This window comes from Bos grunniens, chromosome 29 (genome assembly GCF_055505025.1).
Source record: "Bos grunniens cultivar Pamir isolate PY7600 chromosome 29, Bosgru_T2T1.0, whole genome shotgun sequence".
In the NCBI taxonomy this organism is placed as follows: domain Eukaryota; kingdom Metazoa; phylum Chordata; class Mammalia; order Artiodactyla; family Bovidae; genus Bos; species Bos grunniens.
In genome coordinates, this window is record NC_141193.1 from 550,202 (window position 1) to 569,846 (window position 19,645).

At 61.4% G+C, this 19,645-nt stretch overlaps 1 protein-coding gene across 5 annotated transcripts; it reads left to right on the top strand.

Annotated features, from left to right (window-relative positions):
* The first annotated feature begins 388 nt into the window (after positions 1 to 388).
* Positions 389 to 19,025, top strand: EPS8L2 (EPS8 signaling adaptor L2). 5 transcript variants are annotated; one of them, XM_086384219.1, is made up of 21 exons: positions 389 to 476; positions 2,672 to 2,794; positions 2,899 to 2,954; positions 3,726 to 3,790; positions 12,244 to 12,405; positions 12,725 to 12,874; positions 12,960 to 13,039; positions 13,115 to 13,257; positions 13,337 to 13,407; positions 13,563 to 13,689; positions 13,847 to 13,935; positions 14,147 to 14,221; positions 14,461 to 14,609; positions 14,703 to 14,832; positions 14,943 to 15,055; positions 16,401 to 16,506; positions 17,085 to 17,198; positions 17,453 to 17,522; positions 17,631 to 17,811; positions 17,927 to 18,059; positions 18,131 to 19,025. In XM_086384219.1, the coding sequence occupies exons 2-21, from the start codon at positions 2,751 to 2,753 to the stop codon at positions 18,212 to 18,214; spliced, it is 2,142 nt and encodes a 713-aa protein (XP_086240345.1). In that variant the 5' UTR covers positions 389 to 476; positions 2,672 to 2,750; the 3' UTR covers positions 18,215 to 19,025. The 5 variants fall into 5 exon arrangements, with proteins under 5 accessions (XP_086240345.1, XP_086240346.1, XP_086240347.1 ...); XM_086384220.1 differs by having other exon boundaries at positions 2,672 to 2,764; XM_086384221.1 differs by having other exon boundaries at positions 2,734 to 2,794; positions 12,204 to 12,405.
* The last annotated feature ends 620 nt before the right edge of the window (positions 19,026 to 19,645 follow it).

Genomic DNA, 19,645 nt, shown 5'->3' on the forward strand with positions numbered 1-19,645 from the left:
CCGCGAAGAGAATGGGCCTCGGTCCCGAGTCCTGGGGCCCTGAGGCTGGGGGCACCTAGCAGGGGCACGTCTGCCCTCCCCGGGGATCCGCAGGCAGCTCGGCCTGCCGGCAGGACGTCGAAACGTCAAGGTGCGCCCTCCTGCGCACCCCTCTGCGAGGGACGGGCTCGCGGCCCCGCCCGCGCGCCCACCGGCGGCCCGGCTCTCCGGGCGGGGTTTGCGCAGGTAGGGCGTGTGTGGTGGGGGCACTGTCCCGGGGGCTCGTGGGGCGGGGCATTCGCGTGCCCCCGCCCCTGCCTAGGGCCAGCCCGCGCGAGGTGACTAACCTGCCGCTCAGGTTCCTCCCCGCGCCCCGCCCCGGCCCCTCCGCGCGCCCCTCCCTCCTTCCGAGCCAGGCACCGACAGACGGGCAGGCGGACGCGCGGACGAAGGGACCAGCGGACGGACGGCCAGGAGCGGGGCTGCGAGAAGAGCAGGTGAGCGCCCCGACCCCGCTCGGAGCCCGCACCGGCTCGGCGCTGGAGCGACGGACGGCGGGTCCCCGGGCCTCGGTTTCCCCAGGTGGCGGCACGACGCGGGGCTCCGCCTGGGTCTACAGGCCGGGCTGGGCCGCGCGGGGCATCGGCGAGAGGGGCCTCGCCGGGTCCGCGGGCTTTCCCTGGGCTGGCGGCCAGGAGCGGGGCCTGCGGCCTGGCCTGCCCCGTCTGGTTCTGGGGCGGCGCCGTGAGCTGGGGATGTTTGTAAGCCAGTGGCTTCTGAGTCAGACAGCCCCTCCCAACCTTGGGCTCAGTAGGAGGAAGCCCCTCCTCCAGTGAAGAAGGTGTTGAGGGGGTTCTCCTGCCCCTCAAAGGCCTCGGACCCCGCCCCCCGACCCGATGCCGGGCAGGCTGGGGGCTCCTTTGGGGCTGGCTTCCTGGGTGTGGGAGGCGGGGAGTGAGCCCCAGTCCAGGGTCAGGCACTCGGTCAAGTCTGGGGTGTGGGAGGTGGAGGGCAGGGGGAGCTGGGGGCCCCGCGGTGCGGCCCATGTGCCTCCAGTCTGGGTTGTGCTGGCCTGGCCTGGGCAGCCCCTGTGTCTCAGGTGTCTGCCATGGCAGGGGAGGTCGGTGGGCAGGGCTCCCGGGCTTCTGAAGTGCCCACTGACCACCTGTGTCCCTGCCCCCACATAGTCAGCCCCAGCTCTGCTGGGAGGCAGGGCCTGGCGGGCGACTCCTCCGCCCTGGCCTCCGCTAGGGCAGCTGACCCCGGGACCCCTACTCTGCTCCAGCCTTGCCCATGGCAGCAGTGGCTCCTGCCCCGCCCAGCAGTGCCCACAGCGTCCAGACCTGGGCACAGCCCAGCCGGAGGGGCTCCCCCGTCCCAGGGCCCCACCTGGCTCCCTGGCCTCAAGCTGACTCCTCCCCAAGGTCACTCTTCTGGGAGCTGGAATTTGAACTTGGAGCTGGTCCCTCCGCCCTCCCTGCCCTGCTGGGGCCTCCTCCCCTCCAGGCCTGACCGGCACAATATGCGGTCATCCCTGTGCACCCGGAAAATGGCCACAGTGCAACCGAAGTGCAGCCTGCGGCCCTCAGGGCCAGTGCCGGCCCCACCCCAGCCGGCCGAAGCCCGTGCTCCCCACTCCCGCCCTGTAGGCAGCCCCTCCCCCAGCTGCTCCCCAGCCCAGATGCCAGCGCCTAGAATCACCTTCCTGGCCAGCCCTGAGCCCCCCACCCCACCCCAGGGAGTCAGAGAACAACCCAGGTGTCCGCCCACAGGCCTGGGTTTCACCCAGGGGTGTGTGTGTGTGTGTATTGGAGACACGTGCCCAGCACCCTCAGCTCAGCCCGCCAGGAGTCCCACTAAGCAAACACTCCGGTTCACCTACTGAGGTCAGAAGCATTCCGAACATTCTCCACAGACAGATGGGCAGAGGAATCTTGCCAAGTCCAGACCCTGGGGATGTGGGGCGGGGGGGTGACCTGAAGCCCCCAGTCCCTCAACCCTCTTGGGAGCTTCTCTGTAGGTAGAACCTGGTCAAGCCAGAAAGTCTTAGGCAGTCCCTGCCCTGGATGCCAGCACCCCTGGCTTGTGACCCGACCCTGCAGGCCCCTAACACTAAAGCCACAGATGGATGGTGTCACCGGTGACACCTGCTGGGTGCAAGTGTGGGCCCCGGTGTCCCCACGGAGCACACAATCCCACAGGGCATGTCATTCTGGCCCAGGGATGCCAGGCTGTGCTTGGCACCCAGGGGTGGCTTTGTGCCCCTAGGCCCCTGCCTGCTTCGCCAGGCTCTCGCCTCAGCTCTGCTGCCTTGCCAGCCTCTGACCTGCCTCAGGGCCTTTAAACTTGCTATTCCCTCTGCTTGGAAGGTGCCTGCTTCCCCTGAGGCCCCTGCAGAGCCCTGGGACATCTTCCTCAAAACTCTACCCCAGACAGCCTCTGGGGCTGGGGCTCCCCTGCTGGCACGCCCTGGGGGCCCCTGAGCACCAGCCGGGACGTGGAGCAGGACTGGGCCTGCTGTGTCCAGAAGGCTGGGCTCTGCTCCCTGAGGACCACCTGCCCAGGCACCCTGCGGAATCTGGCCAGGCCCTGGCCTGGGGGGTGGGGAGGAGGAGACCCAGGCCCCGCATGGGAGCGGCAGGGCCCCGGCCAGGTCCGGCCGAGGGGTCGCTTGATTCCCCTGTCCACTCAGGTGTGGGCCGGGCACCAAGCCCTGGACTCCGGCCACACTGAGGTCTGCCCTCTTCCCGCCAGCCACCGTCGAGGACACCATGAGCCAATCAGGGTCCGTGAGCTGTTGCCCGGGTGCCGCCAAGTGAGCCCCCGCCCCACCCGCCCACCCCTCAACACCTCCACCCGCCTAGCCATCCCAAGGGAGGGTGTGGCATGGCCCCACCCTCACCAACCCCTCCCCTGCAGTGGCAGCCTGGGCCGGCCTGACGGTGTGCCCAAGATGAGTGCGAAGGACCTGTTTGGTGAGTGAGGTGTAAGAACAGGAGGCTGGGGACAGCTCGGCGGGGTGGGGAGGGTCTCCCCTACGGCCCCCCCCAGGGCTGTGCCAGGCCCCCACCGGGGAAGGCAGATCAGCCTGGGCCCCCAGAGGAGGCCCCTGGGCCCAAACCAACCAATAGGTGCTCAGGCCCCGCCCCCAAACTCTGGCCACGGAACAGCCCTCCCGCAGTGGGCCGGTAAGGGGAGAGGCCTTAGGAATAATTCAGGGAGCATCAATATTGATTCTCTGCGCTCCTCTCTGCCACCCGATCCTCCGGAGGGGGTGTGCTGGGGCTCCTGCTGGGCTGAGTGCCAAGTGTCTGCTCCCGGAGGGCGGGGCCTGGCCAGCCCCCTCCCCAGCTCTGACCTTCCCCCAGTCATGCAGGCCCTGGGAAGCAAGGAGCCCTGGGAAGGGCAGGGAGATGGTCTCTGGCAGCTCTTGGAATCAGGGCAAGGCCTGGACGAGACCCCTCCCCAGGCAGGTGGGCCTGGGGCCTCCTCGGGGAGAGGCTGAGCCTCCTACACCCGCTCCAGGGCAGACCTGGGCACAGCCGTGCCTTCACCTCGCTGAGCTGGGGATCCCTCCTGTGGACAGAGGGAGCCCCAGGTTCTGCCAGGAGAGGCCACCCCCTATTCTGTGTGCCCACGTCCGTCCTGGTGGTCATGAGGGGCCCACAGGCAGCCTGCGCTCTGGCCTCCCCTCGGCCCTGCCCGGGTCCTGCCTGTTGGGCCGAATGACAGTGTCTCCTGTGTAGAGCAGAGAAAGAAGTACTCCAACTCCAACGTCATCATGCACGAGACCTCCCAGTACCACGTCCAGGTGAGCCCCCCACCCCACAGGGCGCTCCTCTGCTCTGTACGCCCGAGTCCCCATGCCAGTAGGGAAACGGAGGCCCCGGGAGGCGTGGTCCGGCAGCAGGCCACATTCTGAGCTCCCAGCAAGTGGGGAGCCCCCCTCCCGTCCGGGGAGCTCCCAGTGTGAGAGGTGCAGGAGCCCTGGGGCTGCGTCAGGGAGAGGATGGGCTCTGGGTGCCCCTGCAGCCCTCAGACGGAGGGCCCAGTCGGGAGGAAACTGTCCTCCTGGCCCCACAGCGGAGGCTGGAGCGGGAGGGTGGAGCCGTCAGACTCGCTTCTGAGCTCCTCCTGGGGGCCTTGACAGCCACTCCCATGGAGCTGGGAAAGATGGGCGACCACACCATCTGACAGCTCTAGACCAGCTGACAGCTCAGGAGGCCTTTGCTCCCGGGTCAGTTTTAATTCACACTTAGAACCCAGGAAACATGTTTTTTAAATGACCTTCCTGTTCCTGGCAGCTGGCAAGTTCCTGGTTCCTGGTCACTGTCCAAACCTGTAGGACAAGAGGGCTGGGAAAGGATGAGGAGGGAGGAAGGGGGGTACCTGGAGCAGGAAGGTGGGGGACCCCATAGCAGGAAGGTGGGGGGGACCCGGAGCAGGAAGGTGGGGGGACCCTGGAGCAGGAAGGTGAGAGTGGGGTCCTGGAGCAGAAAGGTGGGGGACCCCATAGCAGGAAGGTAGGGGGACCTGGAGCAGGAATGTGGGGGAGTCCTGGAGCAGGAACGTGAGGGTGGGGTCCTGGAGCAGGAAGGTGGGAGATCCTGGAGCAGGAAGGTGGGGGGTCCTGGAGCAGGAACGTGGGGGAACCCCAGAGCAGGAAGGTGGGGGGACCTTGGAGCAGGAAGGTGGGGGAGTCCTGGAGCAGGAAGGTGTGGGGGTCCTGGAGCAGGAAGGTGTGGGGGTCCTGGAGCAGGAAGGTGAGGGTGGGGTCCTAGAGCAGGAAGGTGGGGGATCCTGAAGCAGGAAGGTGAGGGTGGGGTCCTGGAGCAGGAAAGTGGGGGACCCTGGAGCAGGAAGGTGAGGGTGGGATCCTGGAGCAGGAAGGTGGGAGATCCTGGAGCAGAAAGGTGGGGGGTCCTGGAGGAGGAAGGTGGGGGAACCCCAGAGCAGGAAGGTGGGGGGACCCTGGAGCAGGAAGGTAGGGGGGTCCTGGAGCAGAAAGGTGGGGGGTCCTGGAGCAGGAAGGTGGGGGGACCTGGAACAGGAAGGTGGGGGGACCTGGAACAGGAAGGTGGGGGAGACCCTGGAGCAGGAAGGTAAATACTTTCCTCCCCAGAGAACCCTCCATGCCCCAGAAGCCATGGGAGTCACTGCTTTCTGAGCCTCAGCCTTCTTGTCTAGAGAGCGGGTCCACTGAGCCAAGGGGGTCCTGGGGCTCTTGCCCGGGGCTGTGCTGTGATCAGCCCCTTGTGCCAGCCTGCCCAGGAGGCCTCTGTTCAGCCAGCTCCTGCCTGCTGCTGGCTCAGCACCCAAGGCAGCCCTCCGCAGAGGGACTTTGCCCTCCTGGTGAGGAGCCACCTGGTCACTGGGGCCTCCCAGCCCTTCTCCTAGATTTTAGTCCAAACTAGCCTGTGAAGGCGGAGAAGGCAATGGAACCCCACTCCAGTACTCTTGCCTGGAAAATCCCATGGACGGAGGAGCCTGGTAGGCTGCAGTCCATGGGGTCGCTGAGGGTCGGACACGACTGAACAACTTCACTTTCACTTTTTATTTTTATGCATTGGAGAAGGAAATGGCAACCCACTCCAGTGTTCTTGCCTGGAGAATCCCAGCGACAGGGGAGCCTGGTGGGCTGCTGTCTATGGGGTCGCACAGAGTCGGACACTTAGCAGCAGCAGCAGCAGCCTGTGAAGGACCCCAGCTCAGGACACCTCTTCTGCCCACTCAGCAGCCAGCAGGGCTGAGGAAGTGGGTGATTTGTGGCCCCGCCTGCATTCCCTGGTGGTTCAGAAGTGAAAGAATCTGCCTGTAGGAGATGCGGGTCTATGGGTTCCATCCCTGGGTCAGGAAGATTCCCTAGAGAAGGAAATGTCAACCCGCTCCAGTATTCTTGCCTGGAAAATCCCACGGACAGAGGAGCCTAGTGGGCTATAGTCCATGGGGTTGCAAAGAGTCGGACACGACTTAGTGACTAAACCACCACCCAGATGAGGAAACTGAAGCTGAGAGAGGTGGTGACACGATCAGACCGACCCTGGCAATGGGAGGGGGCGCCCAAGGCTTGTGGATTTGTTTCTTTATTCCACACTAACACACTGTGTGGAGAAGGCAATGGCAACCCACTCCAGTGTTCTTGCCTGGAGAATCCCAGGGATGGGGGGAGTTGGTGGGCTGCCATCTGTTGGGTTGCGTAGAGTCGGACACGATTGAAGTGACTTAGCAGCAGCAGCAGCCTGTGAAGCTGGCCTCGGGGGTTGGAGCGTGAGGTTCTGCACCAGCGCGCCCAGGACACTGGACAGCTCTGTCCTTTGTGGCTGCAGCCGCCCCCACCCTCCGTTCCTGCAGTTCCGCGTTTTTGAGAATCCTCTAAAACTGAATTCGTTAGCGTTTACGAGCATCTTTGCTCTTCTGCTTGGTAAACTTATTTCAAAGATGCTGTGTGTACGGAAGAGTTCTCCAGGTCCAAAGCCCCGCCTGGCCCCTGGACCTTCGTGGGGAGCTGCCTGTGTCCACATCAGATGTATGGGCTCCTTATTGAACAGTGGGGGGTCCTTCGCATTCAGCTAAAGGTGTGTGGATAAGAAATACCTCCTTCCAGTCTGGCTTGTCAACGCACATGCATTAACTGTGTTGAAGCGGGTAGAAATGTTTAATTTTGATGACTTCCAGTCACATCCATTTTTTTCTTTCATGGTCGGGTTGCTTTGGGGAGCTTGAGAAGTCTTACTTGCTTCGGTCATTGCTTGGCCCAAGGCTCTGAAAACGTCTTGCATTTTCTTCTAGATACTTTGTAGTGTGTGTGTGTGCTAAAGTCGCTTCAGTTATGTCCAACTCTTTGTGACCCCACAGGCTGAGATCTTCCCGATTCAGGGATCCAACCCAGGCCTCTTGCGTCTCCTGCATTGGCAGGCAGACTCTCCCACTAGCTCCACGTGGAAAGCCCCACTTTGTAGTCGAGGCTGTTACATTTAGGTCTGTGTTGCTGTTGCTCAGTCTCCAAGTCCCGTCTGACTCTTCGAGACCCAGGGACCACAGCACGCCAGGCTTCCCTGTCCCTCTCCATCTCCCGGAGTTTACCCAAGTTCATATCCATTGCATTGGTGATGCCATCCAACCATCTCATCCTCTGCTGTCCCCTTCTCCTCCTGCCCACAGTCCTTCCCAGCAGCAGGGTCTTTTCCATTGAGTCAGTTCTTCACATCAGGTGGCCAGAGTATTGGAGCTTCAGCTTCTGTGTCAGTCCTTCCAATGAGTATTCAGGGTTGATTTCCTTTAAGATTGACTGGTTTGATCTCCGTGCTGTCCAAGGGACTCTCAAGAGTCTTCTCCAACACCACAGTTTGAAAGCATCAATTCTTGGGTGCTCAGCCTTCTTTATGGTCCTGCTCTCACATCTGTACATGACTACTAGAAAGACCACAGCCTTGACCATACAGACATCGGCAAAATGATGTCTTTGCTTTTTAACACACTGTCTAGGTTTGTCATAGCTTTCTTGCCAAGGAGTAATCATCTTCTAGTTTCATGACTGCAGTCACCATCTGCAGTGATTTTAGAGCCCATGAAGAGGGATTCTGTCACCACTTCCACCTTTTAGAGCTATAATCCATTTTAAATTCATTTTTTGGTTTGAGACTCAAGGCTAACATTCCCTGTAGGGAAGTGCAGTTACAAGGAAGCTATTTTTTCTCCCTCATAATCACTTTGGTGCCTTTGTCAAAGATCGACTATTTGGGTCTGGATGGGTCTGTTCCTGGATTCTCTGTGCTTCATACAATTTTACCTCTTCCTAGCTTATTAACCATCTTGAAACCAGGCAATTTTGTTCTTTTTCTTTAAGGTTTTCTTCACTATTCTAAGTTCTTTGGGCTTGCATTTACATTTTAGAATCAAACTGTCCATTTTCACCCCTCCCCGCAGAAGCCTGCTGGAATTTTGATTTGCACTGAGTCAAGTCCGAGGATCAGTTTAGGGAGACTTAACATTGTGTCTTTCCCACCCATAAACATGGTGCCTCTTCACTTAAAGGTCTTCTCTAATTTCTCTCAGGCCTTTTTTGTGATTTTTTACTACAGAGGTCTCACAGCTCTTGGTTAAAACACTCCTTAGGTGTTTGATTTTTATATACTGTTATAAATTATATCATTTTTTAATTTAATTTTCCAGTTGTCTTGTAGCATTTGTCTTGTACAATTGAATTTTGTAAAGTGATTGAGTATCCTAAGACTTCGCTGAATTCATCTATTTGTTTCAGGAACTGCTCGTAGATTCATTGGATTTTTTATGAGTCGTTTTGTCTGAAAATACAGTACTTAATTTCTTAATTTTAACCATTTCGTCTTTCTTACTTTATTGCTCTTGCTAGAACCCTCAGGATAGTGCTCCACAATAATGATACTGGGCATCCTTGCCTGTGTCCAGTCTAGAAGAAAATACTCAGAATTCCCTGTTTTATAAGCTGCCTGTTTCTGTGGATAGCCTTTACAAGAATGGGAAAGTTCCTTTCCATTGTTTTGTTTGCTGAGAGTTTTTATCATGAAAGTTGTCAAATTTTATCAAGTGCTTCCTCAATTGAGATGTCCTTGCCATCCTGTTAATGTATGAATCGTGCTGGGTTTTTGGGTTTTTTGGCTGCGTTGGGTCTGCTGTGCTGCACATGGGCTTCCTCTCATTGTGATGCCTTCTCTCGTTGCAGAGCACGGGCTGAGGCACTTGGGTTCAGTAGTGGGGGCACATGGGCTTAGCTGCCCCTTGGTATGTGGGATCTTCCTGGAACAGGGATGCAACCTGTGTCCCCTGCTTTGGCAAGCAGGCTCTTAACTGGTTACCAGACCACCAGGAAGTCTTGAATCACTCTGTTTTTTTAAAATGTTGAACCAGCCTTGCATTTCTAGGATACATTTCATTTATTAATGGTTTATTATCTTTTTTATGTGTTGGCAAGACTAATTTGCTAATATTTTGCTAAGGATTTTTTGCACTAATATTTATTAGAACATTGGTCTATAGTTTTCTCTTCCTGCAAAGCCCTTAGTAGGTTTTGGTATCAGAATTATGTTGGCCTTATAAAATGAGTGGAGCGATGTTGCTGCTCCTCTCATCCTCAGAAACAGTTAATGGAAGGTTGTGACTTCTTCCTTTAAGTATTTGTTAGGATTCACCTGTGAGGCCCTGAATATACAGTTTTCTTTCTGGCAAGGTTTCTTTTATTATGAATTCACTTTTGTGCCTGTACGATCTCTAGTTATGTCCCCTCCTTCCTTCTGGTTATTGATCATTTGTGTTTTCTCTATTTTTGTCTTGATCAGTCTTGCTAAGTGTTTATCAATTACATCAATCCTTTCAGAACCAGCCTTGGGCTTTGTTGATTTTTCTGTTTGTTTTACTAGTTTGTTGATTTCTGCTCTTAATTTCCTTCTTCCCACTTGCTCTGGTCTCCTTTTTTAACATTTATTTCTGCGGCTGTGATTCCCTTTTTCTCACTTGCTCTGGTTTCCTTTTTTTATTTTCGCGGCTGTGAGAGGCCTTAGCGACAGCATGTGGGGTCTTCCGTCTTCACTGAATCTGGTTCCCTGACCAGGGATTGAACACCCGCCCCTGCAGAGTCTTAGCCACTGGGCCACCAGGGAAGTCCCACAGGGTTTCATTTGGTTGTCATTTTCTAGTTTCTTAAGAAGAATGCTCAGACCATTGCTATTGCCTTTGGTAACCATAGCTTGTTTCTGAAATCTGTGGGTCTGTTTCTGTTTTGTGAGTAAGTTCATTTGTATCGTATTTTAAAATTAGATTCCACATATGAGTGATGTGTGTTAGTCACTCAGTCGTGTCCGACTCTTCGAGACCCCACGCACTGTACCCACCAGGTCCCTCAGTCCGTGGAATTCTCCAGGCAAGAACACTGGAGTGTGCTGCCATTCCCTCCTCCAGAGGATCTTCCCGACCCAGAGACTGAACCCTGGTCTCCTTCGCAGGCAGGTTCTTTACCACTTGAGCTACAGGGAAGTCCTGTATGAGTGACATCATAAGACAGTTGTCTGCCTTACTTCACTGACTGTGATAATCTCTAACCCTGTCCACCTTGATGCAACTTGGAATATTTTCTACTTTTCCTTGTGACTTCTTTGGCCCATGGGTTGTTTAGATTTTTCTTCTTTTTAAGCATTTAACAATGTAAACATTTATGGGCATGAGTTCCCTCTAGCGCTGCCTTTGCTACATCCCGTAAGTTTGGGTACATTTCCTGTCTGTTCTCCTTGGTCACCGGGTATTTTATTTTCCTGGTGATTGATTCCCTTTCACTCACTTGCTGTCTGGAAGTGTGTTGTTCAGTTTCCACAGATGTGGACCCAGAGTAATTTAGAAAGATGTTGCTCAATTTCTGGTTAGCAGGTTTCACAGGTGAGTCTGGTATTGATTGCTGATTTAACCCTACTGTGTCAGAGGACACAGGCTGTGTCTTCAGGGGATCGGAACGCACGGGCGGTATGCTTGGTATGCTTAGCAGACAGACTGGCTGCCTGACAGTCTCTGCGTGTTTCTGCTCCCTCTCTAAGCTGCCCGTGGCCCTGTAGCCCAGCCTCTGAGTTGTGCGGGGAGTGGCCTCGCAGCTGCACGTGTGCAGGCTGCCTGGGTGGAGACATGAGAGGGAAGCCCCTGGCCCGGCCCGGTGTCACCAACTCCTCCCGGAGCTGCCAGGCGAGGCCCCCTTTCTCCACATCTTAACTGGCCAGCGTCGCCCACAAGAGCAACCGAATGGGGGAAACTCATTCTTAAAGGAATAGTCTCATGAGGCTTCAATCTGCAATTCTGGTATTGAACGAGTCTGCGTAAAATTTTCTTCTTTTGTTTTTTGGCTGCACCATGTAGCTTGTGGGATCTAAGTTCCCAGACCAGGGACTGGGTCCTCGGCAGTCAGAGCTCAGAGTCCTAACCAGTGGCCTGCCAGGGGGGTCCCCGGCATATAATTTTCTAACCAAAGGGTTCCTCCATGTCTATTTCCCTGTAGACTCCCTGTCCATGCCTTGTGTCAATTTTTCAATCGGGCCGTTAATCTTTTATACTTATTTACGTATGCTTTCATTATTTATTCATTTACTGTTGGTGTCCTTAATTATTAAACAAAACAGAGCTCTTAACAAAGTAAGAACTATCATTGTAATACAGATCAATCTTTTTCTATTTTAAAAAAATTAGTCTGCATCAAATCTATTACAGCTATTATTTTGTGTTTTCTCACTTTTTTAGAACTTTGTATGTGGTATTTTTTTCACAAGCATAACGTTTTTTTAGGTCAAATTTATGGGTTTTGTCTTTTTATTTCCTTTTTTTTTTCCCTTGTGGCCATGCTGCGTGGCACGTGGAATCCTAGCTCCCCAAGCAGGGATCGAACCTGTGGCCCCTGCAGCGGCAGCGCAGCCTTAGCCACAGGGAAGTCCTGATCTTCTGAGTATCTGGGTTTTCTTCCTGGCTTAGCAAAGTCCCCCAGGGGAGAAGCCTTTCTGAGGTTATGTGAAGTCACCCTTCACGCATCCAGTTCTGTGGCTAAGCCTTGCCTGCCTAAGAGTTTATGTCAGTATTCACCCAGCTGTCTTAGCACCATTTCCTGAATTCAGCAAAGGTTGGCACAGACACTCGGGGGCTCCTGGGAGGACAAGGCACCTGAGCCAGGCTTCCAGAGAGAGGAGGGGGTGGGCAGGGCTGGCCAGCCGGGGGCCCCTGTGGGCTGCTCACTCCCTCCCTACACGCTCACCGGGGCCCGCCGTGGGCCCGGCCCTGTCACGGGAGACAGCAGGCAGGCGGCAGAGAAGCGCGTGGTACCCCACATAAATCTGAGGACGATAAACAAAAGGGCAGGTCAGGGAGGTGGTGACAGGGAGGCTGTGGCTGGGCAGTCAAGGAGGAAAGCGCCCCAGGAGCGTCTGGAAGGAAGAGTGAGTTGGGAGCAGCCAGGTGGGCAGAGTCAGCAGGGGTGGAGGCCCCGCCCGGCTGCAGGGGACCAGGGGGCCTGCATCCCCGAGCCACGGGCGGACGAGGCTGGGGGGGATGTATGCAGGGCTGCTAAGGGGCTCACCGGAGCCTGTCTGTGGCCTCCACAGACAGCCCCAAGGTGGGGCTTTGTCTCTTCAGACCCCAAGGTCAGGGCTGTTCCCCCTCAGACCCCCAGGGTTGGCGTGGCCCCCTCAGACCCCAAGGCACAGCCCCTTGGCCCTTGACACCAGGAGGGCTGCACCCAGGGTGACACCCTGCCCACCCGCCCAGCACCTGGCTACGTTCATCATGGACAAGAGTGAGGCCATCACGTCTGTGGAAGACGCCATCCGGAAGCTGGTGCAGCTGAGCTCCAAGGAGAAGATCTGGACACAGGAGATGCTGCTGCAGGTCAACGACCAGTCGCTGCGACTGCTGGATATGGAGTCGCAGGTACCTCGGCGGGAGGAGGGCGCGGGCTGGTCCTGCCAGGCGGGTGGCGGCAGCGACCCAGGCGCGCTGGGCCTGTCTGTGGGACCTGAAGGCGGAGGGCAGAGGGCAGGAGGACCCAGCCGGGCTGGAGTCAGGGGAGCCACGCCCACAGGGCACGCCCCCCTCGCCAGAGCCCTCCGGGGCTGGACCGAGGCGGGCGAGCGGTGTGGGCCTGGCCGGTGCCGGCCGCGTCTTTGCGCCGGTCCCTTCTGGGCAGTGTCCGTGGCGCGCCCTCCCTGGGCCCACCCCCGTGAGCCGGTCCCAGCCCCCTGTCCCCCAGGAGGAGCTGGAGAACTTCCCTCTGCCCAGCGTGCGGCACAGCCAGACGGTGCTCAACCAGCTGCGCTACCCGTCAGTGCTGCTGCTCGTGTGCCAGGACGCGGACCAGAGCAAGCCCGACGTCCACTTCTTCCACTGCGACGAGGTGGAGGTAGGCGGGCGGCCGTGGGCTCGCGGGGAGGGGGCACGGGTCCCGCCTCAGAGCCGGCCTGACGCCCCCCGCCCCCACCCCGCAGGCGGAGCTCGTGCAGGAGGACATCGAGAGCGCGCTGGCTGACTGCCGCCTGGGGAAGAAGATGCGGCCGCAGACGCTCAAGTAGGGGCTCGGGGGACTGGGGCGGCGGGCCTGGGCGGGGCTGCACCGGGCTGAGCCGCCCCTCGTCCGCCTCAGGGGCCACATGGAGAAGATCCGGCAGCGGCGGTCGATCCTGCCCGCGGCCCCGGGCCCGGCCCCCATCCCCTTCCAGCGCTTCGGCGGGGACTCCCCTTCCACCAAGAACCGAGTGGGCCTGCTGACGCCGCTGGGAGAGCTAGGTGGGCCCCGCGGGGCGGGGCTGGGGGCGGCAGCAGAGGCGGGCGGCGGGCCGGTCAGCCGCAGCTCTGCCCCCTGCAGGCCTCCGCCGCCGCGAGTCGCTGGAGGAGGAGCCGCGGGCCGCGCTGGCGCAGAGGATTGAGAAGGAGACGGTGGGTCTCGCGCGGGGCGCCCCAGGCACTCCGGGCCCCTCGACCAGCCCCCCAACCACACCCTCCCCCGGCCCGGGGGCCAAGAGGCAGCAGGTGGGGGTGTCTGCGGCGGGTCGGGCCGCCTGAGGTTGACCCCTGCCCTAATCTGACCCCAGCAAATCCTCAACTGCGCCCTGGACGACATTGAGTGGTTCGTGGCGCGGCTGCAGAAGGCGGCGGAGGCCTTCAAGCAGCTGAACCAGCGCAAGAAGGGAAAGAAGAAGGGAAAGAAGGGGCCGGCAGGTGCGGGGCCGGGGCGGGCGCGGGGGCGGGGCGGGGGGCAGAGTGACCCCTGAGCGGGGAAGGTGCGGCCGAGCTGGTGGGCAGCCTCAGGCTGAGGCCAGACCCACCGGGCACGGCGACAGCGGGCCAGCCAGGCTAACGTCCGGCCCCCGTCCAGAGGGCGTCCTCACGCTACGGGCGCGGCCCCCCTCGGAGGCTGAGTTTGTGGACTGTTTCCAGAAGACTAAACTGGCCTTCAACCTGCTGGTGAGGGCAAGGACCGCCCCGTCCCGCCGAGCTGACGTGGGGGATGGGGCCCCGCTTGCCCGCGGTGCCACCTCCCCCCACATCCGTGTGCCCGCTCCCCTCACCACCCGTGTGCCCGCGCCCCTCCGCCCCACCCGTGTGTCCGCTCCCCTCCCCCCCACCCGCGCGTCTGCTCCCCTCCCCCACCCGTGTGCCCGCTCCCCTCCCCCAGGCCAAGCTGCAGAAGCACATCGAGAATCCCAGCGCGGCTGAGCTGGTGCACTTCCTCTTCGGACCTCTGGACCTGGTGCCTGGGGCTGGGGGATGCGGGGACCTAGGGGTTTGCCGGTGACTGGGAGAAGCAGGTGCCCACGTTGGGCAGTTGGCTGGGGCTGGCATCCACGCTCAGAGCTGCAGACACAGTGGGCCAGCCTGTAGCGCTGCGGGGGATAGAGGGGTTGGGAGATGAGGGTAGGGGAGTGGGGGAGGGGTTGGGGAGGGGGGAATCGGCCAGCAGCCCCCTCTGACCCATGCTGTGCCCCCCAGATCGTCAGCACTTGCGGTGGCCCGAACATCGCTCGCTCTGTGTCCAGGCCCCTGCTGTCCCGCGACGCTGTGGGCTTCCTGCGTGGCCACCTGGTCCCCAAGGAGATGGCACTGTGGGAATCCCTGGGGGAGACCTGGACACGCCCCCGGTAGGGCAGCTGCACGGGGCACACCAGGATGGGGTCCTGAGCGGGGTTGGCTCGGTCAGCGGGCGCAGCTCACCCCAGGCCCTTCCGCCCCAGCTCTGAGTGGCCACGGGAGCCGCAGGCGCCCCCATACGTGCCCAGGTTCCACAGTGGCTGGGAGCCACCCCTGGACGTGCTGCAGGAGGCCCCCTGGGAGGTGGAGGGGCTGGCAGCTCCCGGCGACGAGGTCAGAGCTCCTGCAGCCCCTTCCGACCCCACCTCCGCCCTCCACTCACTGCCCGCCCTCCTGGCTCAGCCCCTGCTGCACACCAAACCTAGGCGCCTGCTTCCCCACAGCCAGCTCCGGTGAGCCGACCGTCCTTTAGAAACTCCCCGAAGCACGGCCTGATACCAGAGCCCACGCCCCCAGGAGACGTCCTCCCCCAGGTCAGCTCCCAGCACACTCACAGGTAAGCTCCCCTCACGGTGAGGGGGGGGCGCCGCTCACCCCTCCAGTCACCGAGGCTCTGCTGTGGGCTGCATCGCCGGTTCAGTGGACATGAGTCTGAGCAGCCTGGGGGATAGTGAAGGGCAGGGAAGCCCGGCGTGCTGCAGTTCACAGACTGGACGACTGCGGTGGCTTCACTGCCGCCAGATGGCGGCCAGAGGCGTGTTCCGACCGCCAGCCTTTTCCGCGCTGGAGCAGCGTTTCCTTTCACCTCTGTTGTGTGCAGTTGAGAAAACGTGGAAAGCACGTGTAAATCCACTACCTGATATGTCACCTTTTCCCGTGTCTCCACGTTTATGCTTTAGAAACTTGTAGAAGCGTACTAAACCGCTGGACTTAAGTGGTCTCACCGATCCCAGTCACCCAGTCGGGGCTGATTTAGACCCCGCCTCAGAGCCCGAGGAGGAGGCTTAGGGTCCCCATGGGGACAGCCTTCCTCCCCGCTCCATACGCGTTTCCATGGACCACATCTCCCAGCCCCAGGGCCTTGGGGAGTCCCCGTCCTTCCTCCCCTCCTCTCCTCCTCTGTTCTCAGTCCTGGTCTGGACTTGTGTGGGGAGCACCTTACCTCCCAGACCCCAGGATTCAGTCTCAGGAAGGGAGGAGCTGGAATCCATGTTTAGACAAGTGTGCCCCTCCTTCCACCCCACATCAGCAGCCTGATGCCCCTGGTCCCTGGCCTAGGGTCACCTTTAAGAAACATTTTCATCCTTTGATCTCCAGCCTCTGGCTGCTCCACCCGAGCCCATCCTGACACACCCCCAGCCAGGGCCCCAGGAGCCACCGCAGCCCCACCCCCCGCGTGCCCGGGTCCTGAGCCCACACCGTGTGAGCGGTGCCCTTGTGCCCTAGCAGCAGGCTGTCCAGGAGGGATGGCCCAGCACTGGTGACAGGCGCAGGCCTGCTCCTTCCCGGGGCTGGGACACCCCGTGTGGTGCATGTCCGTGCGCTGTCTGCAGCGGCAGAGGGGCTGTGGCTCTGAAAGCTTCTGCCCGGCCCCCGATGGTCAGCTGACACTGTGTCCCCTGGGGGCTGGACCTGGAGACTCCTGAGGGGGCCTGGGCTGGGGCGGGCCTTGCTGTGCCCACAGGCCCCTGCGTGCCACCCGCCTCTGCTGCCCCCCCCCCCCACGCAGGGGGCCCCAGACGCAACGGGGCTGTCACAGTTTCCAGCCCAGCTGACAGCCGCAGCCTCTGCGCCGCAGACAGGAGGCAGCCACGCACCTGGGAAGCTGTGCCCGGCCCGGCCCCAGGCCGAGGAGAGACCCCAGCCCAGTGCAGGGCCTCAGTCCCTCCTGTCCCACACAGAGGCTACGAGTCTGTGCCAGCCATGGCCAAGTACGTCAAGGTCCTCTATGACTTCACGGCCCGCAACGCCAACGAGCTGTCAGTACTCAGGGACGAGGTCCTGGAGGTGAGTGGGGGCTACGGGGGGGTGTCGCAGAAAAGGCGTCTGCCTGGCCCTGGGGCTCCACTCTGGGTCCTCAGCCTGGCACCCCCAGCACAGCCTGGCTGATCCCCCTTGGGGATCTCAGAGGGGTGTCAAGGGCCCCTGAGCTGGGCAGGACTCAGGAAAAAGGAGGACTCTCCCTGTGCTGGGTGAGGAACCCCCCAACCCAGCAGAGCCTTGTCATTCACATCTACCTGGAAGCCCCCTCAAGGCACTTCCCATATTTCGTGCCAGTCCTGAATCCAGGCCACCCACTAAAAAGTGGAGCGGCTCGCGGGCGGGAGTGATCTATATCCACAGTCAGGCTAGAGGCTCAGGACACCCCAGGGGGACTGGGAACAGGCTGGGAGGCCAGGGGCCAGGATGTGGTCATCATCATGGGACTGGGCGTGGGCTGGCTCAGAGGGGACTGCAGAACCCTCTCTGGCCCGTTGGTAAAGAGGGGCTCCCCCTGGTGGTCCCCGAAGCCCACACTGGTCCCCGTTGCTTGGGCGGGGGCGGGGAGCTGTGGACCAGGGCGATGGCGGGATGCGGGGCTGCAGGTGCTGGAGGACGGTCACCAGTGGTGGAAGCTTCGGAATCGCAGCGGCCAGGCAGGCTACGTGCCGGGCAACATCCTGGCAGAGACCCGGCTGGAGGACGTCCCCCAGGAGCAGGTGAGGGGAGGTCTGCCCCGTCCCACTACAGGTCGGCAGGGGCGGGGCGAGGTCGCGAAAGACCCAGCTCGGACCCCTCCCTGCGGGGACTGATGAAAGCTCCTGGGTCTGGGCCAAGGCTGGGAAGGTGGGGGTTCCGAGCAGGTCCTGGGAGTGGGGGGAGGAACGGGGAGTGGGGGGAGAGGGCTGGGGAGGGATGCCGAGCTGACCTAACGGCGTCCCCACCCCGTGCTCTGCCCCCCCTCCCCCTGCAGGGAGTGAAATACTGGGGTCCTGCCAGCCCAACCCACAAGCTGCCCCCCAGCTTCGCCGGAAACAAAGACGGTGAGGGATGGGGCCCCTGGACCCCAGCGGCCCGCACCCCGTCGGGAGGCGGCGGGGGAGGGGAGCCCTCGTCCCGGCTGCGCGGGTCTGAGCCCCTGACACCCGCAGAGCTGATGCAGCACATGGATGAGGTCAACGACGAGCTGGTGAAGAAGATCAGCAACATCCGGGCGCAGCCGGCGCGGCCCTTCCGGGCGGAGCGCAGCCAGCCGGCGCCCCCGCCGCTCACCCACGCGTCTGGGCCCCGCGAGGTCCGCGCCTGGCTGGAGGCCAAGGCCTTCAGCGCGCGGTGAGCGGGGGTGGGGTGAGCGGTGGGGCGAGGTCCGCGCGGGGAGGGAGGCCCAGGCCTGCGGCGCGCGGCGCGCGGGGTCGGGGCCGCGCTCACGCTGGCGCTCGCCCCGCAGGGTCGTGGAGCACCTGGGCGTCCTGACCGGCCCACAGCTCTTCTCTCTCAACAAGGACGAGCTGCGGAAGGTGTGCGGGGAGGAGGGCGCCCGCGTGTACAGCCAGCTCACCGTGCAGAAGGCCTTCCTGGAGGTGAGCCCGTCCGCCCCGCGGTGCCGGGACGGCGGCTGGCGGGACCCTGACCGACGTCCCCTCTCCCCCAGAAGCAGCAGGGTGGGTCGGAGCTGGAGGAGCTCATGAGCAAGTTCCATTCCAAGACCCAGAGGCGCGCAGAGGAGGACAGTTAGGCCTGCGGCTGGGGACGCGCCCCGCGGCTGGAGTGTTATTTTTGTTCGCGGACGTGTTTCGGACCCAGGACTCGGATGGACAGTCACGCTGGCTGGGGCCCCTGGGGCCTGACCTCGGCTCGGCGCTGCCCCCGCGCACGCCCCCCGGGCCGCCCCCACACTCACCGCAGCCAAACTTGCCGCGAGGCGGTGCCAGCCCCTCCTCCGCCTGCCCCCTGATCCCGGAGCGCCGCCTGTACCCTCTGCTCCCGAGGCCGCAGGAACCCTCAGAGCCGTCAGGGACCTTTCCTCAGGCCTCGCCCCCGCACCCCACCCCCCCAAAGGCCGGCTGCGGGCCGAGGGCAGCAGACCTCAGCCACCCCGCTGCCCTTGGCTCTGAGCTGGCCAGGCTGGTGCCCCTTGAGGGCCTAGACTGCGTCAGCACCCACCCAGTGCTCTGCTGTCCTGGGGTGGCCTGGGGGGCTCCCCCCAGGAGTGGGGTGTGCCTGGGGCACTCCTTCACCGCCTGGAGGATTGAGGACGGACTGAACCCCATTCACCAGAGGACTGGCCCTGGGAACCCCTCAACGCCCCACACCTGTCCCCAGCGGGCCGCCCCCCTCCCCCCCCCCCCCCCCCACGCCTGTCCCCAGCCCTCCGCGTAGCTCAGGCGCTCAGAGCTTCCTCTGACCCGGTCTTAGGCCTGCTCCGCCTGGCCTGCTGTGCAGTGGGAGGTGAGTCTCAGAGCCCTGGACTCTGCGGTCACACCCCGAGGAGGAGAGGTGACCAAGGCTCGGGATCCACGCCATTAAACCACTTCAGTCTCCCAGCAGCCCCGTGTCTGTGTCTTGGAAATGCGCTGGGGTCGCTGTGGGTTCTGGAGCCCCCCTGGGATTGCACGTTTGGAAGAATTGCTGGGCAGAGGCAGGCAGTGGCCAGGCCGGGCTGGGGACGTTCCCTTGAGGCTGCTCACCCCTCCACACCCGGGCAAGAGGGCCCAGAGGACACTCCTGAGAGCTGCGGCTGTGCGCCCACTGCAGGGCCGTGGCTCTCCCAGCCCCGAGGTCCGGGAGGCCGGATGGGAGGGGGGGGGAGCAGGTCTGCCAAACCTCCAACAGGGAGGGGGCGTGAGTCACGGGGTCAAGATCGAAACTAGAAACTAGACTCGGAGGGTGAGCCCCAAGCCACGGGAGGGGCCCCAAAGAGGGCGTGGGGCCTGCGGGGCGGGGCAGGCAGCCGGCGAGGGTGGGGCCGATGCAGGGACTGGGGGCCCTGAAGGCAGGGGTCAGGGGCGTGCAAGGGGTGCCTGGCCGGCGGCGAGCCCACACCAGGCCCACCCTCGGCGACGGCCTGTGGTGCCCTCTGCTGGCCATTGTGCGCATTGCGAACCGGCAGGCCAGGAGGGGGCGTGCACCTGCTACCTGCCCCTGCACCCCTAGACAGGGGGAGGAC